We start from the raw sequence: 26,491 nt of genomic DNA on the forward strand, positions 1-26,491 counted from the left end.
ACATTTAAGATTATTTCACTTATATAGTTATGTGGATGCATTAATCCGGACTTATGCCAGTTTTTACTGCTAGGTCACTGAGATATCATGCTACTGACTCTAAGTCGACCAGTCATCCCGAGGCAAGAGAGATAACTGACTATAAAAGTCCAGTTTCCACCCTTGCCAAACTCGGCTGGAATGATGGAGTCATATTTTGGCTGGACTAACGAGTCTACGCATCGTCCAATCAAAATCCCGTAACAAAATCAACATCCAGTTCACAAACTGCTGTACAGTTAAATACTACAATACTTAAGAAACAAAACTTTGGTTACATACTAGCTTGAACAACAACCCCCCACCCCCCCTCAAAAAAAGAAAAAAGAAGAAGAAAAAGCCTGCCCATGCAATAATTTCAAAAGCCATTGCTTGAGAACTGATTCTATTATTTTTCTAAGTTTTATCTGAAGCAAATGCAAGTGATGTGAGAGGTGGAATCTGATTGGTCAATAGGAGGGACATAGAAGGGACTGGTGGCGCTAGAATCGAGCCCAGAGATCCAGCCTAGTTTGGTAAGGGTCGAATCTGGACTTTAACAGTCAGTTAACTCCCTTGCCACGGGAAGACTCTGAGCTAACCAGTCCTTGTTCTATCCCTTTAGTTGACTGTATTTTTCAAGGTCACTACTTTCATATTCTAGGCAGTTCCAGGTTGTTGAGGTGCTCAAGAAAACATCCCTCTATCCATCCACCTCCATGTTTACCTCAATGTTGTCTGACTGCAAGGCTTCCTTGTATATCTCGAGAGTTGGCTCCAGGAGAGCTGGGACCGAGGTTATCTCCCTTGGACAAGACATCGTGAAGACTGCCAAGGCCAGGATGAGAGTGCTCTCGTCAAGACCTGCTGAATCTTCACCTGTAAACATAATTACATGAAATTTGTATCACACATATATGACATATTGGTACAAGAATACATGACAGACTTTCTGATTCAAGGAAGTGATCAGATATACATTATGATACACAAAAATTTCATATATGACATTTACATCTTTTGATTATAAGCACACATAAAGTTTTCAAATGTCACTTTTAAAAATCAATGCACACTATCAGACAGAGCCTCAATCCACAACCTGTTTTTAGTGTTTCAACTATCATGTTAGACTATAATAGAATATTATAGGAGTCGTAGTTCTGAGTTGCAGGTCGCAGACGTTTACCACTCTGGTGAAACCCACGAGCAGGGGCATGGTGCTGACAGACCTATAAATATCATCAGGGCCAACTGGGCTTCGAACCCACTATCATGAGTTACTGGTGTGGCCAAGGGGTGCAACTCTGCACAGAGAATTTCAGCAGATAAGATGACTGGGCCCGCACCCCTTGTTCTATTTTGATAAATAATCAGGAACTAGCTTTATCATGTAAGTGACGTCAACACCTCCATCGTTCCTATCTCTAACTTGGCACAGAACCCCTCTTGATCAGGACAGTAATTTGATTGGACTGCTATTTTTAGCATCGTGCTATTCCATTCCGGGTCAAAACAAAGCTATATTAGCAAATGGGACATGGGTATGTATCATGATGATACACTGTATAATTGAGTGTGGTATCTCCCAGTTACACACCTGGTCTTGCGTAGTGTATGACGGTTGCGAGGGAACTCTGCAGTATGAGGAGCCAGTCCTGCCCCACCAGCTCATCCTCCAGGTAGACTGATGTGCACAGGGACTTGAGGGCCTGCAGACACGCACCAATCACAGCCGGAACCTTTTTCTCAGCTGACCTTGCTGCTACCTCTCGCATCACCCTGGTAACTAGGTGGAGGATTGTGGGTAGAACTGATACAGCACCTGAAATAGGACAGATCAAGGTGAAATAGCAAATGACGAATGTACTTTCATATTCACTTAAACAAGATGTCAACACAAGCCAGTCTGAGATACTTGGTGAGTTCATGTCAATTTTACATCATTTTACACATAGAAAGATTTACTGCTGTGTTCACTAAAAATGTCGCATGTGGGATGTAATTACTACTATTTAATTTTTCCATCAATTTTACAGTTTTACCTTTATCTTCTGTCAAAAGAACTCGAATAAATGTTTTCTCTGTTATATTATATTGTATGCTAGACTTCATTATATCCAGGGTTGACTAGTAACTTCACAATCCAAGGGGGATAACTCTAATACCACAAAGCACATGGCACAATGATGTGTGTTCTCACCTGTGGGAGAGCACAGGCTGGGGAGGTCAGCCATTACTTGGATGACCAAGGAAATGAGAGTCCCCGCCTCCTCCGACAGCTTCATCAGGTGGGTGGGGATCTGGAAGCCTGTAGTGGGAGCTGAGGGGTTCATTGCTGGGATCTGTCTCACCAGGACACACAGACAGACTTCCAGGGAGGCAAACACCACGGACTTCCCTGGCTCGATGTCCCCGGTCTCACCGCCTTCTCCTGCCACCAGGGTGCTGTCTGTTGTGTCCATGGAGTCCGTACTGCTCTCGGTTGTACTTGGCGTGCTCAGTTCCTTCTCTGCAGATGACAATTAATACATGACACTGACTGTGAGAAGGGTCGGACATTGGCACTGATATTGTCAACTTGACAAATCTAAACTATTATGTTGACATAACATGATTATAACTGTTTTTATTCAAATATTTCGAAAAATATCTTTACATTTATGTAATCTTGTGCGACATTTTTTCGTTATTTTTGTTATGCTAGGCTGTTGAAAAAGCTTCATTCAAACAGTTATCTTGAATATTCCATCCACAACAATCCATAAACTCTTAATAGAGGATGCTGTGAACTCTGTCCTACCTTTAAGCTTGACTCTCTCCATTTCCAGGTTCTCTAGTGCTGCCCGGAGCACCTGCCGGACCACGTCTACCGCCAGGTGCTGTGTTGCCACAGTGTCTCGAGTCAAGATCACCCTGAAAACAGTCCTCACACATATATAGCAAGCCACCAATCACACCTGAATCACCTGCATCATTATGGATACATGAATCTACTTATTGACCAAGTCCTGAGATAGTTTGATTAACAAGGGGACCATTTTTTCATTAGTACAGGTAATACAAACAGGAAAAGTATTATAATCCGAGAGAGAAATGGTTTTAACAACATGGTGGCTTGGAAGCTAAATAGGCCTACACAACCAAGTTATGTGTGGATGTAGGTAGTGGTCTTGAGTGATCCCTAATGGTCCAGAGTGGTCCCTGGCACCCAAACTGTCTGTGCAGATTTGTGCCCATCAGTGGAAGGGATAAATCTCAGACTTTGCCCTCATTACGAATCTTGTTTGGTTCATAAGCACCATACCCACACTTCATGCAATCCACAAAACACGAAACATGAGCTCTGCTTCCACATTAAGGTGACAGGCCATTATATGACATAACGACTGTTTAAAGCAACATTACACCCAACCCACTGAGTCAATGAAAGGCTAGTGGATTCAGCATGGTTACAGACAGACCTGTGCATGACATTGAGAAGTTCTCGGGAGAGTGTTGGGTCCTCTCCGAGCTGTCTCCAGGCCATTATATGATATAACGACTGTTTAAATCAACATTACACCCAACCCACTGAGTCAATGAAAGGCTAGTGGATTCAGCATGGTTAGAAACAGACCTGTGCATGACATTAAGAAGTTCTCGGGAGAGTGTTGGGTCCTCTCCGAGCTGTCTCCGCGACCACTTGGCATTCAGCAGAGCATACAGGCCCTTCAGACACTGGTCGGCTGTCTCACTGGGCAGGCGAGATGTCGGACTGCATAAAGACTCCATGCAAATACCTGGTGGAAAATACATTCAATAATTGTTATGATTGGATTAAAAGATTTTATTTCATCATTATCTTACGTTTTCAGTACCATTAACTAAAATGTCACCTTGGGATTCATGAAAGAATAAATCAATTTGCAATTACAAGAATTAAGAGGAAATTCAACTCAAAGGAAATTTTCCAATCAAATATTTATTTGAATTTGAGCAAATGATAATGGAATTGTCATGCATTCACAACAAAACATAAATATTTATAAACCACAAGCAGACAATTCACATACATCATTTTAGGAATAATTAGAGTTTGCCAAAGCCACTAATCTGCGAGTCAATGACAAGGTAATATTTCGAAGAACTATAGTAGTTTCCTAAAAAGTGTAGTGTTCCATTTAAATGAATTAAGGTAAGTCAGGTTAAGATGATGGAGTCAATCCCTGATCATGACTTGACCTCTGACTTAACAATGCGTGTGTGTGCAAGCGTATGTTGTTTAACGCCACATTCAGCAATATTCCAGCAATATGATGATAGCCTGTAAACAATGAAGTCAGGACCAGACGATCAAATGATCGATAATGTGAGCAATGATCCATTCCATCAAGATACGAAGACACTCAATCAACCAAGTCACAGAGTCTGACCACCCGATCAAATTTCGTCCCCTCTTACAACCAGCATAGGTTGCTGGGGACCAATTCTAACCTGGATTCCTCACGGGGGTAACAACTTTGGACGATTATGTTACATAATCGGGTAACTTTAACCTGCTAGCCCAAGTCTTCTAAAAGGCTCCATGGACATGATGAAGAAATGTTACAAGAGAAACAAGTCTAAAACAAATTATGGAGTACACGGACAGCTGAATTTAACAACTTGTGAAGACTCACCAAGGATGAGATAGAATCTGTCTTGGTTGAGACTCTGTGGTTTCATGTTGGCTGGAACATTAGCCGGCTGCAGACTGAGGGGGCCGACTGTATGAGGCACCCCCTCCCTCTCTCCCGACTTCTCTCCCATGGGATCACCTAGTCCCTTCTCCTTCAACCACACACACAAAGCGTACAGGATAGGCGGCCAGGATTTCTTGTAGTGCTGCCGTGCTGTCTCAATTGTGTCAGGATGGTAAAAAGCACCACCATCGGTGGGTAGTTGACTTGAATATTCTGAAAGGACCAGGAGTTTTGTTGTCTAAATCATTATCTGGCCAGTTATATGAATTAAATTAAGGGTTTAATGCTAAATGTCTCATTTTGATAAGAATATGGGAACAATATGACACTATTAGTATTTGGTATTTGCGTACATCAAATAACAGGCACGTCAGTATTTCTGTCCATAGATTTCTCTGCAATAAGAAACGTTATTGAGGGATGTAATTTTTGCACTCTTACTGCACATCTCCAAAACGAAACCAACATCTTTTGTGTTGCCAATTAAAGCAGAGAGGACTGACATCAAATAGCTACATTGAACTAGTCAGTAGATGGAAGAGGCTGACTTGTACATTTAACAGTGAATCAAAAACCACAGTGTTAACCATAGGAATATGCATCTTTCATGTCCAATTTCAGTGAGTGATTAACTTTTTACATTTCTCTTAACATTATTCCAGCTGTATCATGGCAGAATTCACCAAAGGAAAGGCTTCACACATTCTACCCATGTGGGGAATCAAACCTTGATATTCAGCGTGACAAGCCAACGCCTAATCCACTAAGCTACTTCACCATTCTGTGCAAGATAACAAAGACACAAGTATTTCATTAACACAGACATGTATTCCTATGAAGAATCCCACATGGAACTCCATGTTACACATGTATGTCGCCCCTACCTGAAGGAAGAGAGAGGAGAGCATGGTCCCTGAGGGCGTTGTTCCAGTGCTCACTAAGGGTAGACAACTCCGGCTGGACCAGACTGAGGAGGGACTCCCCGCTGTGGTCATTGTACTCCTCCTTTATCTTCTCCCTGGTCTGCTGCTGCTTCTCCTGCTCGCGGTCGATCGCCACAATGTACACCTGTCATATATATATACGTTTACATCTGTCTTGCTTGACAATGGTATCCAAACAGAGGATACAAAGGATCCATACTGAAATGTCGCTATAATAGTATATTAAAGAAGTTGTTATTCATAAGACTGTGTCTACATTGTCATCTGTCAACTTCTAAGAAATGACTATCAAAGAATTGTTACATCCTGTCAGGAACCTTTTCATTGTGGTATTTATTGCACTGCTGTTCAATGGCCCCAGATCTTCATTACATTCATCCACTTACACTACTGATCACTACTAATCTTGTGATGGACTAAGACCTACTATATTTATCACTGTTAGATCAAACAACACATATTTTCGAAAGGTTTCACTTGCACAAAACGATCTTAGCGCTAAGATGATCGTAACTTCCAAACTTGAACACAGGCTTATGATAGTTGCAGTTTTAAGATCGCTTTGTGCAAATGGGCTCTGGCCTTCTTAAGATACTGAGGATGGAAGAAGGTTAACAACAAATCTGTCCACACAAACCTCAGCCCAGGCTCTGATGACCGCCAGTTTCTCCATGGTGGAGGCACTTTCGTTGTACAGGAGAGACTGAGACTTGCCCGTCTTCAGCTTGCTGAGTGATGACACCAGCAGCTGGTGGACTCTCCGCAGATCATTGAGGTCCCGCGCTACCCCGCTCCCGATCCAGGTACTGCACACCTGGGGACAACAATGTCAAATGAATGACAGAAACCATCTTGTTTGTCCAAATGTGTCATTAATCACTAAATATTTAGGGTTCCATCTGGAGATCAGGTATTGCAAACCCAGCTGTCAGAATTAGTATAATAAACATTATTCCTAGGTAGGTAGGTACGTACCACTACGTATACAAGATGAACATACGTGGGACCCATCTTACAAGTAGATGATGACAGTGGAATCAACTCTGGATTTCTGAACAGCAACGGCACAGAATAGTACTCAAGAATTCTTTGGCAATAAGTTTATACCTTAACTCATGTCACTGGTACAACTCCACAAAACCTTACTGATTAACAATTGCCCATATTAATGGATACAAAGTTATGTCCATTAAAAATATATGTACATGTTCATAAGGCTAAAAAAGATTTTAGTCAGGTTGATTGTACACAGCTGTTTATTTAGTTACATACTATATTTAATAACTAAACAAAAGCAAAAAACGCCTGCCTTCACTATATTTTCAAAAGCCATTGCTGGAGAACCAATTCTTTTATTATTATTTTCAAGCCTAACACTGCATATACAGGTGGTAGAGTGAAGGATAATCCTATTACTCATATTCCAGCTATGTCCTAGTTAGGTCGTTTTGTTGAAGGATCTTTAATATTGGGAGACTGCTCTATACATGCAGTACAGTTGGCGGAATACAATAACTAAACCCATGGTGGAAGACATCTGTGTATTTACCTCACACGCTGCAGCAGTCACATCTGAGGGTGTGTCTGGGGAGAAGGCGGGGCGGAGGGCTGCCCCCACCTGTGCCTGGTACTGCTCCAGTACCACATGACCCGGGAACTCCGGCTCCGGGATGCTTGCAAACTTCGTCACAAGTTCCTGGTAAAACAAACATTTACAGCAGGTCAATACGATGTTCAAACAAAGTAGTGCTTGTTGGTGCCTAAATGCTTAAAGTTCAAGATTTAGGCGGCCCCTAATTTCAGATGCTATAGATCAAACCTCATGGGCCTCGGGATTCCCTTCATGTCTCCTCCCTGGAGATTCAAGCCCTCTTTACATTAAAACAGACATACCATGCCAGACATAACCATGTAGAATATTTGACCTTGGCCTTTAGTGTAATAATGATTACTGAAAACATTTATCACTTTATTGTGTGGCAACCATGAAGATGACTTTTACCTCAAGAGCAGCTAGACCAGCCAATCGCAGCTGGTTGCTGTCTGATGTTGCTGCGATGAACGCCATCCTGATCAGGTCAGATAGATGAAGAGCCAGGTAACATCCTGATGGACAAAGGGAGATAATCAACGATAAGGAATCGTGTCAAAACTTCCCCACAAACTTCTCCCACTTTTATATATTCAATAACAGACAAATAACAGACAAGTAACAAACAATAACAAACAAAGCATGAATATTTACAGAAATTATTTAGCTGTCGTGCAGCTGTGCACATTAGTCTCGATGCAACTCTCATTAGACGCTGCATTACTTCATAAACATTACAAGTTTTCTGTGTGACCTACGTTTTCCTGTTGACTCTGAAAGTGCCTTGGCCTTGACCAGGTCAAACTGATCTTCACCACTCTCACAGGACGTCATGATCTTCCTCAGACACTCAACAGCAAACACTCGAGTTGGCCATCTGACAAAGGGAGAGAGACATTTTAGAAATACAAAGCGGCATTGTGTTAACACAAACTTCTTACAACTTAGTACAATGCAACTTCATAATCCTGAGAGAATCCATGACTGGGAACCAATTGTTACCCTAAACCTCCACAGGGTCTGCCTATACCAACCTGGGTGCTACTGTAGGATGTGCATTCTCTACTTCTGCAGCCTTGAACCTGACATCAATGTCCTGACTCTCCTCGTCGTCATCATCATCACCTCCGTCATCATCGCCAGGGCTGGCACTACTTGTGTCTGGAGGAGTTTAACATGGATACATTTAACCATCATCACATAACTTCTTCTGACATCAAGCAGGAACCAACACAGGAATAAAACAACTGAGGCCACTCACAGAATAATCTTATCCACATCAAGACATCTCAAGACATATTTAACATTCATTTTAAGGTATAAGCAGACTAGAATATGTACTTTACTAAGAAAGAGTTATCCCAAATATAACATTTGTTACATCTGACAACTTTCAACCTGGCATTGTGTGTTCATAAACATACCTGTTTTGATTCTAAGGTGCAATGAGCTACTTCAAACTATGTTGGAATAGGCCTAACATGAAATGATCATATCAACTATAAAACATCTCCCCACACCAACATAAGCACTACAAACCTGTCGACGCGGATAATACATCCTTCAGTAGCATCAGCCAGCGAGTAAGATTTGGAATGGCAAGATTCTGCAGCAAGCTGTCGATTGTGTCCTGCACATCCGATATCAGCTTCCCATCTATTTCTGTATCCAGCATTCCAAACAAGGCCCCCTCTAGGCCGGTTTCTGTGATGTTGGCACACGACTTCCCATCCTTGCCCTCACCAGACAGGGACAGGGCCTGTTCACTGATCTCCCTGGCTTCTCGAGTCACCAGCTGACGAAGACAGGCTACAGCCGCCCGCCGCAACAACAGGTGGGAGCTCGTCAAGATTTCCTGTTGGAGGTAGTGTAGGATTTACTCAGCTGGGGCTACATTTAGTTACACCATCACATCCACTATGTCCTAAACAATGTATCAAAAGTTGATAATATCTTGAAAATGTTCAATGCCATTTGTCTCTTGCAAAATGACTGTAAAATTCCAGGGATTTATCTACATCTGCTTAGAAACCAATATTCAGCCCAAATCTGCTCCAAATGTCAGTAAATATTCCTAAAATTTGGATGACAAATTTACCAATTCATGTTACCCAGTTATAACTATTGTTGTGGCTTTTGTACAGGTGATTGACCAATAACGACTTTCTTCCCAAACTGCCTGCCAAGGGCACTTGGACAAAATCCCCAAATTCAAATTGTTGCACAAATAGTTGTGAGATTCAAAGAGACCATCAAATAAAAATTTGAATTTTCTCATCTTTGTTTCTTTATAATCCTCTGGTGAATCCCAATAATAAGTGATTTCAGATATAAGAAAGCGTCCCTGAGTTCCAACATATAGGTAACTAATGATCTAGCTGGAACTTACACAGAGGTGGGGTATGAGGCTGGTGAGGTTGACGTGGCGAGGGGCAAACATGTGTAGTTGTTGCAGACAGGTGATGGCCTCGGCCTGCACCAAGGAGTCGGGGTGGTCCTGCATCACTGCACAGCACACCAGGCTGTACAATCGCGCAGTTGCAATAGACCCGCTGTTTCCTGAAGAAGAAATATCATATATATACAAGAATGTCAAATGAAAAACTGAATCAGGAAAATGTCCATGTGACATTTGTCTCAAGCAGAATCAGTGTCGTTATTGTGGGTTATTGAAGTTTAAACATTATCAAGGTACATATCTTGTCACCGTGAAGATCCGGGTTAGAATAAGATTTCAGCAAACCATGCTCCGTGAAAGGCGACTATGCTTGTCATAAGAGGCGACTAATTGGATCTAGTGGTCAGGCTTGCTGACCTGGTTGATGCATGTCATCGTATTCCAAATGCGTAGATCAATGCTCATGATATCAATCACTGGATTGACTGATCCAGACATGATTATTTGCAGACCGCTGTCATACAGCTGGAATATTGCTGAGTGTGGTGTTAAAAACAAACAAACAAACATATCCTGTGTTGACCAGCAGTCATATGTGATAATACAAATTTACAGGCTCTTTAAACATCCTTTCAGAACAGATCTTCCACCATATTGAAGAATATAAAAGACTCAGGCTACTCACCCTGCAACTCTGGTCCTATGGATGTGATAAGGGCTGATAGACACTTTCCTAGACACTGGTGAACATCAATGGATGACGGTGGGACAGACAACAGCAGCTGTAGCACCAGGGACAGCGTCGGCTCCACGTAGCTCCGGAACATCGGTCCACCAGAGTCAGCGATCAGTGCCAGGGCATGGAGAGCCCACACCTGGAAGAAAGTGAGTGAGTGAGTGAGGGAGCGTGAATCGGATTAATTTTGAACTGTATATATTGACAATATGTAATGTGAAAGGAAAGTCCAACATGACTTCATTGAAATTCATGAGCACTGGTACGTTGATGACAAACCAAGAATCTTATTTAAGCTGAATAAGTAAATCTGCATCCCTGATCATCGGATCCTGGCATGACTAAGGGAGACAACTCTGAAGAGTGATTGTGCCACCTAAGACTTGTCCGACTGTTGCAAATACACTCACAAACCTGCAGACACTATAGCAGTCATAATGTCTAAATAGACTTGAAAAACACAAGAAATGCTCACTGGAAAAGACAGTCTCTCATTCATCCTGGGATGACTCTGCAATAAAGACTCTGCTTACCTGTACAACAGGTGAGTTGAAGTCCTGTGCTAGAGCCAGCAGGATGCTGACGCTGGTGTTGAGATGCTGGCCAGACCCCATCCCCCCTACATAGCGGTGGAGGCAGCCAAGAGCCAGGGAGTGACCCGTCCGACTCACTACATCTCTTGCAGACTTCAATCTGGGCAAAAGGCAAAGAATTACAACACAATGAACAAAAACACTTTCCCTACAAGTGCATGTACCAACGGAAGTTTGAGGTGATGTGTCAGTTTCTTTCTTTGTTTCCCAAGAAAGTTGCATGTATGTTGTTTATGGATACATTTCTCAACAACTGAAATTCTTGTGAAAGTTGTATGTATGAATACATTAACTATCTGCGTCTTAAAGATGATCTCTTATGAGTGCTATCACCAGATGGAATCTTAATTTAATGTACAAATATCATGTCAAAAATCGAAATAAAACAGTTACAGTAAATCCTCAACCTTCTACTTAAATATCTCTCCTGCCAATATGGAGGCCAAACTTATAATATACCGATATGCCAATACTTACTTATCAAAGCTGTATTGTGCCATCTCGGCAATGAACCTGCTGTCCCCGACAACCTGGGCCATCCGACCCAGAGCCTCACCAGCGGCACATCTCAAGATAGGGTTGGCGCTGCTCAGTGCACCCTGGGTAATACAAATCCATGAAGTACAACATGGACACAACACAAGGTTACAACAGATAGGGGTGACTAATCCTACTATTGCAATGCTATTTCAATAGTATCGCCACTGTAATGGTGGCGAGTTAGTGAGTGAATGTTGTTTAATGCCACAGTTAGCAATATTCCAGCTATATCACTGTGGTCTGTACATAGTCTGGACCAGACAAACCAGTGACTGAAAGCCTGATCTATATCATGAGGCTATGTCAAGTGAAGTCACGGATCACCTGATGATTAGGACCGGGTCGATACACCAACTGTGTGACCCCATATGTATCGCGATACATTGCTCACAATCCGATGCACATCACGATACTTTCATGAGCTCTTATCTGTGGTGCGTAAGCCATCTTTTTCACAGGCAGGATGGCCAAACACCCGGCACACAAATGATTTGCAGTTGATAGTGTCCATTATGGTACAAAGGATGAAAATATTTACACGTTTACTACTAACTATTGTTTTTTTTTGTGTAACAATTATTTAAGCAAACCTTTAACGAAAGAACCAATATTTTTTACTTAAGTGTGACTTTGATCGATACTTGTATCAGGAAGTAACATATTGCGATCCACAAATGCATCAATGTATCGTCCCATCACTGTTCAGGGCTAGTGTTTGCTACCTCCTAGGATGTGCAAGTGTTTCACAATATATTTTGTTCCATCACGGAGCTAGACTTACCATGATAAGGGAAAAGGCTGCTTTCTTTACATCATCTGTTCCGATGCTTGTCTTTGTTTCAGACAGACTCTGTAGAAACAAAACTTCATTATTTCACCTCACCATAACACAAAATGGTATTTCACACATGAGACAAGCTTCTACAGCGGAGTTTGACATCTCTGTATAAGAATAATGGTGTGCATATTCACACCCTAAAGCATGCTCAAAGTGCTATATTACTACCCAGTAAATGGATCAATGTGCACACGATTTTCATTCTCAGCTCCCTGGGGAGTATACAACCCAAGCAGTTTGTGAGGCTAGAAGGTTTACAGTGTCATTACCATCTCATCCTACTAGGTACCCACTCCCTGCTGGGTGAACAGAGGCACATTTCGAACTAAGTCTCTTGCCTAAGGAGACACCACATGTGCCACATGTGCTTCAGTTTGGGCATCGTTCAGCAGTCGGTACTCTCTCGCATAATGGAGAGACTTCAGTTTCAAACAATTTCCAACTAGACCTCCATGTTGGTATTGGCCCTACCTTGAGTGCACACAGCACTGCAGTGAAGATGTTCATCTGGACAGCCTGTTGCCGTGACGATTTAGCTTGCTTGATACATTCATTGAAGTGGTTGAGCATCTGATATCGATGCTTGTGTGCTACTCGGGGGAAGATGAACCCATATAATCGTACAGAGCTGTCGATGACAGCAACACCTAGTGGCAACGGTCCTGGCACAGGATCACTCTGTAAGTAGAGGCACCACATTGTACAGCTTGATATGTTATGTGATACTACAGATAATAGTTAGTTATCTTTCTCATTGCTAACAAATGTGGGAAACAGAACCCATGTTGGGATTCAAACCCAGCCCCGTTGTAGAACCAGCTGCATTCCTGTAGGCTAGCCACAGGCTATTTTGGTTCAGTGGTTTTTTTGTACCAACCCTCTTGTAGGTTTGAGTGATAAGTGAGTGAGTTTGGTTTGATTTACTTGAAACAGTTTTTGTATACAGCTATAACACAGTGGCCTAGAAATCCATGAGACCAGTGACTCACAGCATGAGCAATGATCACAGCCGTTTGGATACAATGAGTGAGTGAGTGAGTGAGTTGACTTTAATGCCACTTTTAACATTATTCCAGTTATATCACAGCCTGTCAGCTTAATGTGGGAGGAAAGCCCGAAGTGATGCAGGTCTCAGACATTTACCACTTTGGTGAAACCCACAAGCACAGGTATGGTGCTGACAAGCCTAGAAACATACTGTATTTTCGTGAGTATAGTGCGCACCCATGTATAGTGCACACCCATGTATAATGCGCACCCCCCTTTAGCGGGTTCAATATTTTGGAAAAAAAGAAATTTGAATATTATGCGCAGAAAAAATTTACACTGTACCCTTTCAGCGAAGTCCGGCAAATGAACGGGTGCTGAGAAACTTCGTCAGTACAAATTCGAAATTTGAGATAAAAAATCACCACACGTTTTCTTGGAATCGACCGGTGATTCGGTCAAGACACACCCAATGATATAACTTTATAGGATTTTTAATGCAATGATCGGCAATAATTGTATCTGAAACTATTTTTTTTATCAGGAATAATATATTCTATTATTTTCTTAATTATATGCAGCCTTTACTAAACATATTTAAATAAGTCTAATAATAACCCTAAGCGAAGCAGCTGATCGCTATTGCCGGGTATTTTTTTTTTACATGGAACCAGTCTGACCAGTCACCGTCAAGGCTCACGCGCGCGTGATCGCGAGAATTTCATGTTGACATAGAATCGTCAAACAAAAATAAATATGACATTTAACGAGTCAAAGTATGTCATTTCCATGGGGGAAAAAAACATCCAAACTCATAATTCGTGTATAATGCGCACCCCCTTCTACACAGCTGTGTGGTTTTTTTTAAAAAGTGCGCACTATACTCAAGAAAATACGGTAATCAGGGCGAACCGGGATTCGATTGGATACAATGAGATTAGTCTACATACAATCACCCAGATTATAACCCCCACATCTGATCCTCATTTCAGTTATCTTTGAAACAAGAACACAGAAAAACACTCCAATAACTGCATGTATTTATAAATTATGTGATATGAAGGATGCTGGTGATGAATACCATTACATTTACAAATGTACATGCTTTAACCATGTTGTAAATTGTATATCATAATAAATATAAAAATCATTCAAGAGGGTAAACATTTATGGAATTGTTCATTTCCTCAAAATATATGTAAGGAAATTTGTAAATTTGAGCGTAATGAGGCTAGTTGTATGTCTGCCTCATTACGCTCCCCTTGTTCGTACCTCATATACTGAACTCCGAGGTCCGAGTGAAATAAAGTTCTGTTCTGTATGTGCTGATGATAATGTAGTGGTGGGAACCTATCCCGTCTATAGAAAGAAAGACTCCTGAAATTCTAACTTACCGGAGGACATCTTGCATAAAGATACTGTGCATCATGCTCCAGAGCCCCCGAGCCAGACGCGCTGTTTGGCTGTAGCTGAAAGCAGACGGCATGGACTTCAAAATGTATGAAAGAAAACCAAAATCTGCTTAACCCTGATAGAAAACATGTTTTCCATGATGCAGTTGTATTCTTCTGTGTGAACTGTACTGAACACTTCCTCATGACAGACCTTACACGGAACATGGGAATTAAACCAAGTGCATCTTACTGACGACAATGACTGAAGCACTGAACAGAAGTTGTGTCGTACTAATTGCATCAATGTTTACAATAACTCACAATAATGTAATGCTTGTGAAGATTTTTCATCATAAGTTATGATAGTACGCGGCATGATGGGTCTGGTTAGTACACAGTGATATTTGTTAGAGTGTCTGCATGCTGAGAAGATCCTGGTTGTCTCCCTTTGTATAATGTCATGTTAGGGTGAAAATACTTTGTAGTCACATGCCGTGCTCATTCCAAGGCAGATGTCATGAAAAGCCACTCTGATCCTTAACTGATGTTCACAGAGTCTAGATGCTTCAATTCATTTACATTTCTTCAAGTTACGTCTCCATCCCTAGAGGATCGTTTAGTGTTTTCGCGTACTCACATTCACCTTTCACACACAGAAGCAAACACAGTAGTCTACAAACAAAACCATGCAGCACAGCAGTAATAAGGAAGGGATCTTCCCTTGTACATTCTCAAAACCTGAACTGCATCTCCGTCACATATCAAAACTAATCTTGTCATAGCCACTGTAGTTTCTTAAAATGGGTCAAATTTTGTTGTAACGATTGTATGTTTTTTAAAAGGGAACAGTTTGATGGGTTTGTAACACAGTTCCTAACTGTTATGGAAACTAACAAATCTAGGTCAGATTTAACTATGGGTAGTGCAGCCTCATTTCCAACACGATATCGTCAGTTTCTACTCGGTGGGGAAATGTGTGATGATTGACTGAAATAACATTCAGTTAGAATGGTTAGTCGATAGAGTTCATGTCATCAGGTTGTCCTCCATTCAAAACCAATCTCTCCTGTCTCAAATCTTTTGGAACTTTATGGAACTTTTAATGATTGTGACCACCTGTGAGACAAGGGACCTTATGGGTGAAAATATTTGACATTTCATTATATATTTAAACTACAGCATCTTTGGAACACAAAAATCCAATTCCTAAGCTTCAACTCATACATGTATTTATTAAAGAGATACATGGCATCAAACATTTGGACTCTTTTTCTGACTTTTAATAATATGTAATAATTGCAGTTTTTAGACATAATGTGTTGAATTGAAAGAAGACATGTATGCTGAAAGGTTTTGAAAGGTTTTTATTACATTACGCACTAATGAGAGAGAAATAAGATATTTTTGTACAGTCCGCACAAATGGCGATTTATACAGAAGTAAGTTGACATCTTTATGACGTCATGGCACAATTGTATCCGAGCACCCATAAAGGTCTCTTTTCTTCCGGTGGGTCACAATTAATAATCAATATGATTGCCTTGAGCATGGAAGACACGAGAGAATTGTTTTGGGGAGATATTCACTACTGGTTCACGATGCATCTGATTGAAGCAGGCGTACACCTAAATAAACTCAATGAAACTGGCCGCATTCGAAACATGCACCTCAGCAGACGGCCCTCCGCTGGTCATGACAGCATCCAAAACAAAACTTCAACTTGGTGATCAAGCTTGAGACCTGCACGATGACACCATTAACTCATATACAGTAATTATACAGCATGGAATAATGGAAACAGAATGTAACAATTAACACTTTACTTTTAGAAGTATATGCATTCAAATATTCAAATGAAAAAAAAAAGTCAAATATATTTTAAGAAAATCTTTATATTCTGTTCGAAATGAATATTCTTGCTCCATATTTAAAACAACCAAGTATGGACATTACTTTAAAGGTCAATGGGTGATTCAGGATTATTTTGGATTTTTGCAATATTCCAGCTGTACTAGGTGAGGTTACATCAGAAATAGGCTTCAAACATTGTACCCATGTGGGGAATCGAACCCAGGTCTTGTCCGCTGGAAGCCAACACTTTACCACAAGGTTACCAACCCGCCCCCTCAATAATTATTTGCCATGTTTGACCCATTTGTGTCCGACTATTGATGAAGGGGACTGGGCTTGATCACCAAGTTGAGCTGAAAGTAAGACATATTAGCAGCACGGGCACACATCTGTAAATGCAGTCAGTGTTGTTGCTGTTTTAGGAATACTCACGAACTCCTTATCCACCCTACGATTAGGTTCAATCTACAAGAGAAGGTACAGGTCGACTTCACAACAATTTGACGCAGCAATGGTTGGACGAAAGAGAAAGAGTTTGGGAAATGAGACTGCACACTAATGGACAGTAACAAATTGATACCTGGGGTTCTAATAGTAGGATGGGTTTAGTGAATAACGAACAGCCAACAAGAAAGGGCAAGACAAAATACTTTCATATTCCAAAGCATAAATGATACAATTAAACAAAGTCAATAAGGCTCTTGTGATTAAACGTTGGAAGCCAAAGGTCATAGAAACAGACAAAACAAGAACTCCATCATCAACAGAAACATGGAGACGAAATCAAGGGTCAACATGTAAACAAACCAAGACAAACACAACTCATTTAGAAAGGACTGTGAGGAGAGAGGAGAAATGTGAATGTCTATACATTCTATGAAATGTGAGTGAGAGTTAAAACTTTACATTACATCTGCTTTATATGAAAAATAGAGCATCTGGCTATGAAATATGATCCTGTGTATGAAACAACTACAAATCTTACAATTTTGCCTGTTTTCTACTTTGTTTTCAACTTACGAGAATATCTGGATGTAGTCACACCAGAAATATAAGAGGGGCTTCAATCTTATTCTATAGAGTGTTGGCATTTCGGGTGTTTTTGACAGATATATTATTGGAGTAATTTATTGTCTTGATGATGGCACCCCGTCATTCCAGGGCCTCAAGTATGTGCTTAATGATAAGGAGTTACAATAGACTTAGGACAACATTTCCTTTGAGGAACATTATAAGCCTGGAATCAAATTGATACAGATTTGCATTCAATATGGATATTACTGATGACTGTGCTCAGCTCTGCTGGTGAGAAAATGAGATTATTCTCCAGCAATATATGTACTGAATGCCAAAAGTGAGTGAGTGAGTGAGTGAGTTTGGTTTCACACTGCTTTTAACAGTATTCCAGTTATATCACGGCGTGTCAGCTTATTGTGGGAGGAAAGCCCGAAGTGATGCAGGTCTCAGACGTTTACCACTTTGATGAAACCTACGAGCACAGATATGGTGCTGACAAACCAAGAATTGAGTGAGTGAGTGAGTGAGTATGGTTTTACGCCGCTTTTAGCAATATTCCAGCAATATCACGGCGGGGGACACCAGAAATGGGCTTCACACATTGTACCCATGTCAGGAATCGAACCCGGGTCTTCGGCGTGACGAGCGAACGCTTTAACCACTAGGCTACCTGACCACCCCTAGAACTGAGTGAGTGGGTCATGTTTAACGCAACTCTTATAACAGTATTCCAGTTGTATCATGGTGTGTCTATCTTAGACGTTTACCACTTTGATGAAACCTACGAGCACAGATATGGTGCTGACAAACCTAGAACTGAGTGAGTGGGTCATGTTTAACGCAACTCTTTTAACAGTATTCCAGTTGTATCATGGTGTGTCTATCTTAGACGTTTACCACTTTGATGATCTGATTCATCATTAATTGGATATCTTGTGCAAATGTTTCCAGAGCAATTAAGAACACATTTTCAACATTTACACTATAATATTGTCTATTACAACTAGCTGCGTTATAACAACATGATCCTACTTTTCAATATCACATTCTAATATTTCCTTTATCATATGGACTAGTTCAACAACATACTGTTTGAAAAGAGAAGGCTGAAACATTACAGACAAGTTAAAAGTGTTCATGCACAAAGATATGTGAGTTATACTCGTAAATATATGTGACATCATGGTGTTCTTGTACATATGATCGTGTATGGCTTTCATATTCTTGTGGCGTTCCTATACATGTATTCTACTGATGTAAAACTGTGGTTTCATCAAGGTGTTTTCCTACATGTTATGACGGTGTATAGCTTTCATATTCTTATGCCGTTCCTATACATGTGTTCTACTGGTGTAAAACTGTGGTTTCATCAAGGTGTTTTCCTACATGTTATGACGGTGTATAGCTTTCATATTCTTGTGGTGTTCCTATACATGTATTCTACTGGTGTAAGACTGTGGTTTCATCAAGGTGTTTTCCTACATGTTATGACGGTGTATAGCTTTCATATTCTTATGCCGTTCTTATACATGTGTTCTACTGGTGTAAAACTGTGGTTTCATCAAGGTGTTTTCCTACATGTTATGACGGTGTATAGCTTTCATATTCTTATGCCGTTCCTATACATGTGTTCTACTGGTGTAAAACTGTGGTTTCATCAAGGTGTTTTCCTACATGTTATGACGGTGTATAGATTTCATATTCTTGTGGCGTTCCTATACATGTATTCTACTGGTGTAAGACTGTGGTTTCATCAAGGTGTTTTCCTACATGTTATGACGGTGTATAGCTTTCATATTCTTATGCCGTTCTTATACATGTGTTCTACTGGTGTAAAACTGTGGTTTCATCAAGGTGTTTTCCTACATGTTATGACGGTGTATAGCTTTCATATTCTTATGCCGTTCCTATACATGTGTTCTACTGGTGTAAAACTGTGGTTTCATCAAGGTGTTTTCCTACATGTTATGACGGTGTATAGATTTCATATTCTTGTGGCGTTCCTATACATGTATTCTACTGGTGTAAGACTGTGGTTTCATCAAGGTGTTTTCCTACATGTTATGACGGTGTATAGCTTTCATATTCTTATGCCGTTCTTATACATGTGTTCTACTGGTGTAAAACTGTGGTTTCATCAAGGTGTTTTCCTACATGTTATGACGGTGTATAGCTTTAATATTCTTATGCCGTTCCAATACATGTGTTCTACTGGTGTAAAACTGTGGTTTCACCATGGTGTTCTTGTACACATGTGGGACTAGTTCTACTGCAAAATTATTGTGATATTCCTGTATTGTCTCCTTGTTAGAATGCTTGCTCGGTAAACTGTAATATCTTCCTAGCTGTTGTAATGTAGTTTCTTCAAAATGTTTTGTTGTTTACATATATCTTCCACTTGTGTAAAACAGTGCTCATGTTGCCTGTCTATGTTCCACTAGCATATAAAGATAATATCCCCAAGCTGTCGAAGTACCCTTGTATTTTCAAACAGTGCATAAATATGATATCCCAAAAGGTGTTCCAGTACTTTTATGTTCAAATAGTATATAACAATGATATCCCCTAGGTGTTCCACTACCCATGTATTTTCAAAAAGTGTATAAATATGATATACCCATGATGTTCCAGGAGTGTATAACTGTGACAGTCAAATATCCCACCGTGTTGAAGTAGAGTATGTTAAATGCAACAATGTTGTAAATGCCCCGTGTTCTACACAGATGGCCTTCACAGGAGTCCTACCTGGTCCTCAATGGCCTTGTGGTCCGTCTCTTGCAGCCATGACCCCAGAATGACACTGTCGTCAACGTGGCACATGGATCGCAACAGCGAAGTCGTCGTTGTTGCTGGATTGTCGGTCAAGGTAAACTCTGCCACCAGTTCTCGCAACAGCATCGGAAACATTCCTAGAACAGAAGCATATTGTGACCACATGATCAGGAACAATGCTTGTAAAGTTAACCACCAGTCACTTTTGCCTTTAATTACTAAATGAGTGGGTCAATGTTGTTTTATACAACTGTCCACAATATTCCAGCGACTGTAAATAATCAAAACCAGGCACACCATTCAGCATATGTCTGGGAGGATGACACACAACCAAACAGGTTCCACATTGTAACCACCCAATCATTGTTCTTACAACAAGTATTGGGTTCTGGATGTCTATTCTGCCCCAGAATCTCAAAGAGCGATTCATGTAGTTCTTTGTTTGTTTGTTGTTTAACGCAGCACTCTGCAGTATTCCAGCTACATAAATGGCCTCTAAACAATCCTGTTTTGGTACAATGACATGCAAGGATACAATTACATAAAAATTACCAAGTTACCTAACCACTGAATTCTTTCCTGACCTCTAACGACAAGCACAGGTAGCTGGGGACATATTTGAACCCGGAAGCCGCCCAAGTCATACACTTCATACACTAGAAGTAGTATAAGAAACCTACCATCAAACGATTCTGGCGGCAGCAGGGACAGCACGTCGTACACTCTCAGTCTCACCATGGCGGCGCTGGCCTTCAGGTGGGGACCATACAGCTTGATGATGCTTGGAAGGCTGAAAGTTCAAAACAACACTCAAAGGCACTTCAAACTATAAGTTATTCACTGTCATCACAGAAAGTCATGCATATCTTATACCTTAACTCTCAATGAATATCTTATGCTTTATCACCCTTTGGATATCTTATGCTTTACCTCCCTATGGATATCTTATGCTTTACCTCCCTATGGATATCTTATGCTTTACCTCCCTTGTGACAGGGTATCATGATCGCAGGATGACTTACTGTGACAACATGAGCAATGCACACTCCATTGGTGCCAGCAGACGGCGAATGACATCTTCTGTCACCAACTCCCGACAGTACAGAAGGAAACTATGCATAGCTGAAACACACAGATATCACACAATAAATAAATTGCAAGGGATTCCAAGGCGGTTTTCTTTTCACAAAAAAAAATAAATTAAAAAAATTGGCAATGATCAGCGATGAACTACTGTTTCCTGATTGGCTGATAACAGAATGGGCGGAGCTTTTGTTGGATTAATGTTTACGCTAAACCTCCATAAATGCAAAGAAATACTGGTCAATATTAAATAAATTTGTTAGATAGGATTAACTAATGGTCAAGTGAGGCTGCCAAAGAATAGCAGAATGAGGTTGGATGACCACCTGGGGCAACTACTGACAGACAGGGCTGCTGTCACATGGTACCCTGTCAAAGTAGTAAGTGAGTGAATGTTGTTTTACATTGCAGTCAGCAATATTCCAGCTGTACATTGCTGTATAGTATCAAGTCTGGACCACACAAACCAGTAGTTGACATAACGACAGACAAGTCCGTGGTTGACATAACAGACAAGTCAGTGGTTGACATAATGACAGACAATTCAGTGGTTGATATAACGACAGACAAACCAGTGGTTGATATAACAACAGACAAGTCAGTGGTTGATATAATGACAGACAAACCAGTGGTTGATATAACGACAGACAAACCTGTGGTTGATATAACGACAGACAAACCAGTGGTTGATATAACGACAGACAAACCAGTGGTTGATATAACGACAGACAAACCTGTGGTTGATATAATGACAGACAAACCAGTGGTTGATATAATGACAGACAAACCAGTGGTTGATATAACGACAGACAAACCTGTGGTTGATATAACGACAGACAAACCAGTGGTTGATATAACGACAGACAAACCTGTGGTTGATATAATGACAGACAAACCAGTGGTTGATATAATGACAGACAAACCAGTGGTTGATATAACGACAGACAAACCTGTGGTTGATATAACGACAGACAAACCAGTGGTTGATATAACAACAGACAATTCAGTGGTTGATATAACGACAGACAAACCAGTGGTTGGTATAACGACAGACAAACCAGTGGTTGACAAAATGACAGACTAAGCAGTGGTTGACATAATGACAGACAAGTCAGTGGTTGATATAACGACAGACAAACCAGTGGTTGATATAACAACAGACAAGTCAGTGGTTGATATAACGACAGACAAACCAGTGGTTGATATAACGACAGACAAACCTGTGGTTGATATAACGACAGACAAACCAGTGGTTGATATAACAACAGACAAGTCAGTGGTTGATATAACGACAGACAAACCAGTGGTTGATATAACGACAGACAAACCTGTGGTTGATATAACGACAGACAAACCAGTGGTTGATATAACAACAGACAAGTCAGTGGTTGATATAACGACAGACAAACCAGTGGTTGGTATAACGACAGACAAACCAGTGGTTGACAAAATGACAGACAAAGCAGTGGTTGACATAATGAGCAAAGTTCCAAGCTGTCTGGCTATTGTGACACACAATTAGCAAGGTCACTGATCCTGACCACCCAATTCATTTCACCTCTCACAACAAATACTGGAGAAACATTTCCCCAAATCCCCATAGGGTCCTGTCTACAAAACTTGATCTGAGTATTTGTCAAATACACCAAAGAGCTTAAATTAATACTTGGTATATGTCTTCCCCACCAAATACTTACTGCTAATGCATAACAAGGACTAATCAACTACCCATGCATTCCAATAGTCCAAAACAGGCAATACAAAAACAATATCACTAGTGTACATTCAACCCAAGATATTGATAGATCTGCCGAACATATAGTAAATCTCACCCAAGTATCATTTGATAAAAAATGGTTTTGATATGAAAAACACAATGGTGAGATCCATTTATCACCCAAAATCATTCTTCTAATGTTTACCAGTTTGTAAACAGTAATACCCACTGTCCCCATTTTAAATAGCACTGCTAACCAGGCAGAGAGATTAGTGATGTCATTTGATTGTGATGTCATGGTAATCCATGATGTCACAATGGACTGCAATGCATTGTGATACAAATTCATTGTAATGTTATCTCCTAGGATATCAGCACCAACTGTCAACCCTCATATTGTATTAGGCAACATGATCATGTTGTTGTGGTGTCCTCACCGCCAAGAGCGCCGGCTCGTCCCTCCAGCGTAACCTGCCACGTGAAGGCATCACCCCGCACCTTCTCGGACTCCAGCTCTCGACTTGATCGTGGGAAGGCATTTCGCCACAGCAGCAACATTCGGGGAAGATGGTTCTTGACAACTGACTGACCTGTAACATCAAGGTACATTATGCTTTAAGGGAAGAATCTGTGGGTAGAAGTAATGTTCGAATATTTCAAGTTCTTGCCATATAGCCAAATCAACATTCTTGTGACTACATTGAGGGGGTTGGGATAAACACTGTTGTGAAAAGTATTTCAGCTATACCATAATATGTCAGTCAAATGTGAGAGGAAAGCTCAAAATGAAGCAGTGAGTGAGTGAGTGAGTATGTTTTACGCCACTTTTAGCAATATTCCAGCAATATCACGGCAGGGGACACCAGAAATGGGCTTCACACATTGTACCCATGTTGAAAATCGAACCCGGGTCTTCGGCGTGATGAGCGAACGCTTTAACCACTAGACTACCCGACCGCCCCCAAAATGAAGCAGACTGTAGATATTCAACACTAAGGTACAATCAATGAGCATTGGTATGGTGCTAACTAACTAAAGATAATAATCAGCAAGACTCTTTACTGATCCTGTCACAACTAAGGGTGGTAACTCTGCACAGTGCCTAAGATGATATGTGCCCATTCTCTGTGACATATACTGCTCCACTTTTGATAGGGATGTGCTATATTTCCATGATACATTAAAATGATTTTGATATCATGTCAAGTGTATAAATATTTTTTTCTGACATATTGGATTATCCCTATCATAAATTGAGTAGTATGTATTGAAATTCTACCCAGGAATAAGACACAGCCTGATTATCAGGCCAGGAAGCATGAGAATGTTAGAGTGCTGCTGTACCTAGAGTCATGAGGGCCCCCAGCAGAAGCCAGCCTGACTGGGTTCTCTGTAGAGACAGACGACTGTTCTGGGACGCTGTCCTCAACAACTCCTCTGCTATTGTGAAGATTTGCTGGAATTAGAACAAAGAAGGATTAAAATAACACTTGGAATCTTAATGTAAAACCATGATCATTCTAAAGAATAAAAGATAAATTGAAAAAAAGGAGGGGAAAAAAAGGATTAAATAAGACAAAAAAAATATAAAATGGCTGAAATCATGACAGGATTACATGGAAGTGTATCATGTCTCATGAATTATAGTCTCTTCTCACATTTTCTATGATAAAAGAATCAAAGCCCAATATCATTAATTGTTGTTCATGCTATCAACCACTAGTTTGTCAGGGTAACGATTTGGTTATTACCAGATAGCCATGAAAACAAGCATGAAATACTCATATCCCCGCCAATATGACATGTCCGGTTGTGTGGAGCACGACCGCCATTTTCAGTTCTAGTCAAAGTTGTTGCCATGGAAACTCAAAAAGATTTTTTTTTTAAAATAAATAAATAAATCCCAAACTATCAAAAGGCACCAGTTCACCATTTGACCTATCTATGTGACAAGTTTGGTTAAGATATCTCTAATGGTTTTTGAGTTCTGCTCCATACTGAAACGTGACGGACGGACAGCACCCGTTCCTATATCCCTCTTTCACTTCATGGAGGGGGATAGTAAGTGCCTGCAGTGTAAGTGACACATCTGATGACTACGCACCTTTCCTTTTGCATGTGGAATGCCTAGAGGGCACTGGTAGACCCCTCCAAGTAGTGCTGCAAGTGCACTGCTATAGCCAGACACAGCCTCCGGGGATGACTTCAGCTTCTCCATCCTCTCCACGCACCGGTCCAGCAGAGGCGTCAACTGTGACGGCAGAGCTACAGCGATGCTGCCCAGACACCACGAGGCCGACAGACGGGCAGCATGACTTGGATGGATGAGCACAGACACCACAGGCTCAATGATACCTGTGAACAACATGCAAAGTTAAAGGGGGACTCTCCTCGGGAAACTTGGCAGGTGTACCAAGTTTTATTCAGGTCGTTCAACCATGATTTTTTAATGCTTATCATCATATCATGATGTATGTCACTAACAGCTAATGACTGCCCCATTTATTAGAATAGACCTGCTCAGATGATGATATTCACAGCTGTAGCAAATGTCAATAAAAAATCCGAAATTTGAATTAAATTTTCCCAAGTCACGTAAATGGGAAGAGGTTTAATCCTAAAATTTTCATTATTGAATTGATTTAAATACTTCTGATGTTTTAATGTTTCATGAGATACTTCTAATGATTTTATTCCCAATTTGCCTGCCAAGGGGATTTAGTTTGGAACCAAAGATATATCCAAGACCATTGTCCCACAATAAAACGTTGTATACATATGCTGTTTCTTCTTTCAAAGCATCTGTGATACATGTATGTTGAAAACAATTGATCTTTTGAAATGTTTACATGTTTGCTAAGGAAAGGAACATGCATACATTACATCAACTCTGACACCACATGTGTTAGCCTGTCTGTACATTCCACGAAGTAAAATTATCAGAACACTGTGAAACACCTGTATGTAGCTGATGCCACATTTTTTCGTTCAGAATCTGTCCATTAACTATCTGCATCTCGTAACATCACATTAAGATGACAGACAAAGGGATATCTATTGACTGAAACAATCTCCACAAATAACTTTGACTAACTATAACAAACGGCAGATAAAAGAGTTTTTTTAATATAAAAACAAAATAAATAAATTGACCTGCGATAAATCATTATGTGGGATTCACTCCATCAGATAAATTCTACATGTAATCATTATCTCAAGCCTGAATTTAAATTCTACTTGTAATTTGATAACACTTTGCACGGCATGACTGCAATTTAATGCATTATA

At 40.6% G+C, this 26,491-nt stretch overlaps 1 protein-coding gene across 5 annotated transcripts in view; it reads right to left on the reverse strand.

Annotated features, from left to right (window-relative positions):
- Nucleotides 1-26,491, reverse strand: part of LOC139444397 (HEAT repeat-containing protein 5B-like) — a 127,396-nt gene that overhangs the window by 4,469 nt on the left and 96,436 nt on the right. For 4 of the 5 annotated variants that reach the window (XM_071225361.1, XM_071225363.1, XM_071225364.1 and 1 more), the window contains exons 10-36: nt 25,308-25,558; nt 24,548-24,659; nt 23,641-23,793; nt 21,426-21,525; nt 21,084-21,193; nt 20,377-20,540; nt 17,047-17,079; nt 14,764-14,838; nt 12,854-13,060; nt 12,326-12,394; nt 11,482-11,603; nt 10,945-11,104; nt 10,361-10,550; nt 9,667-9,836; nt 8,817-9,132; nt 8,312-8,438; nt 8,036-8,154; nt 7,689-7,792; nt 7,236-7,382; nt 6,324-6,500; nt 5,627-5,810; nt 4,680-4,955; nt 3,638-3,800; nt 2,822-2,934; nt 2,222-2,530; nt 1,619-1,843; nt 746-897 (exon numbers count right to left, since the gene is read on the reverse strand). In XM_071225361.1, the coding sequence (XP_071081462.1) occupies nt 746-897; nt 1,619-1,843; nt 2,222-2,530; nt 2,822-2,934; nt 3,638-3,800; nt 4,680-4,955; nt 5,627-5,810; nt 6,324-6,500; nt 7,236-7,382; nt 7,689-7,792; nt 8,036-8,154; nt 8,312-8,438; nt 8,817-9,132; nt 9,667-9,836; nt 10,361-10,550; nt 10,945-11,104; nt 11,482-11,603; nt 12,326-12,394; nt 12,854-13,060; nt 14,764-14,838; nt 17,047-17,079; nt 20,377-20,540; nt 21,084-21,193; nt 21,426-21,525; nt 23,641-23,793; nt 24,548-24,659; nt 25,308-25,558 (4,328 nt within the window). The remainder of the gene's footprint in view (nt 1-745; nt 898-1,618; nt 1,844-2,221; nt 2,531-2,821; nt 2,935-3,637; nt 3,801-4,679; nt 4,956-5,626; nt 5,811-6,323; nt 6,501-7,235; nt 7,383-7,688; nt 7,793-8,035; nt 8,155-8,311; nt 8,439-8,816; nt 9,133-9,666; nt 9,837-10,360; nt 10,551-10,944; nt 11,105-11,481; nt 11,604-12,325; nt 12,395-12,853; nt 13,061-14,763; nt 14,839-17,046; nt 17,080-20,376; nt 20,541-21,083; nt 21,194-21,425; nt 21,526-23,640; nt 23,794-24,547; nt 24,660-25,307; nt 25,559-26,491) is intronic. The other variant, XM_071225365.1, reaches the window with a different exon arrangement.

This window comes from Haliotis cracherodii, unplaced genomic scaffold, assembly GCF_022045235.1.
Source record: "Haliotis cracherodii isolate W230 unplaced genomic scaffold, xgHalCrac1.p SCAF_5, whole genome shotgun sequence".
In the NCBI taxonomy this organism is placed as follows: Eukaryota; Metazoa; Mollusca; class Gastropoda; order Lepetellida; family Haliotidae; genus Haliotis; species Haliotis cracherodii.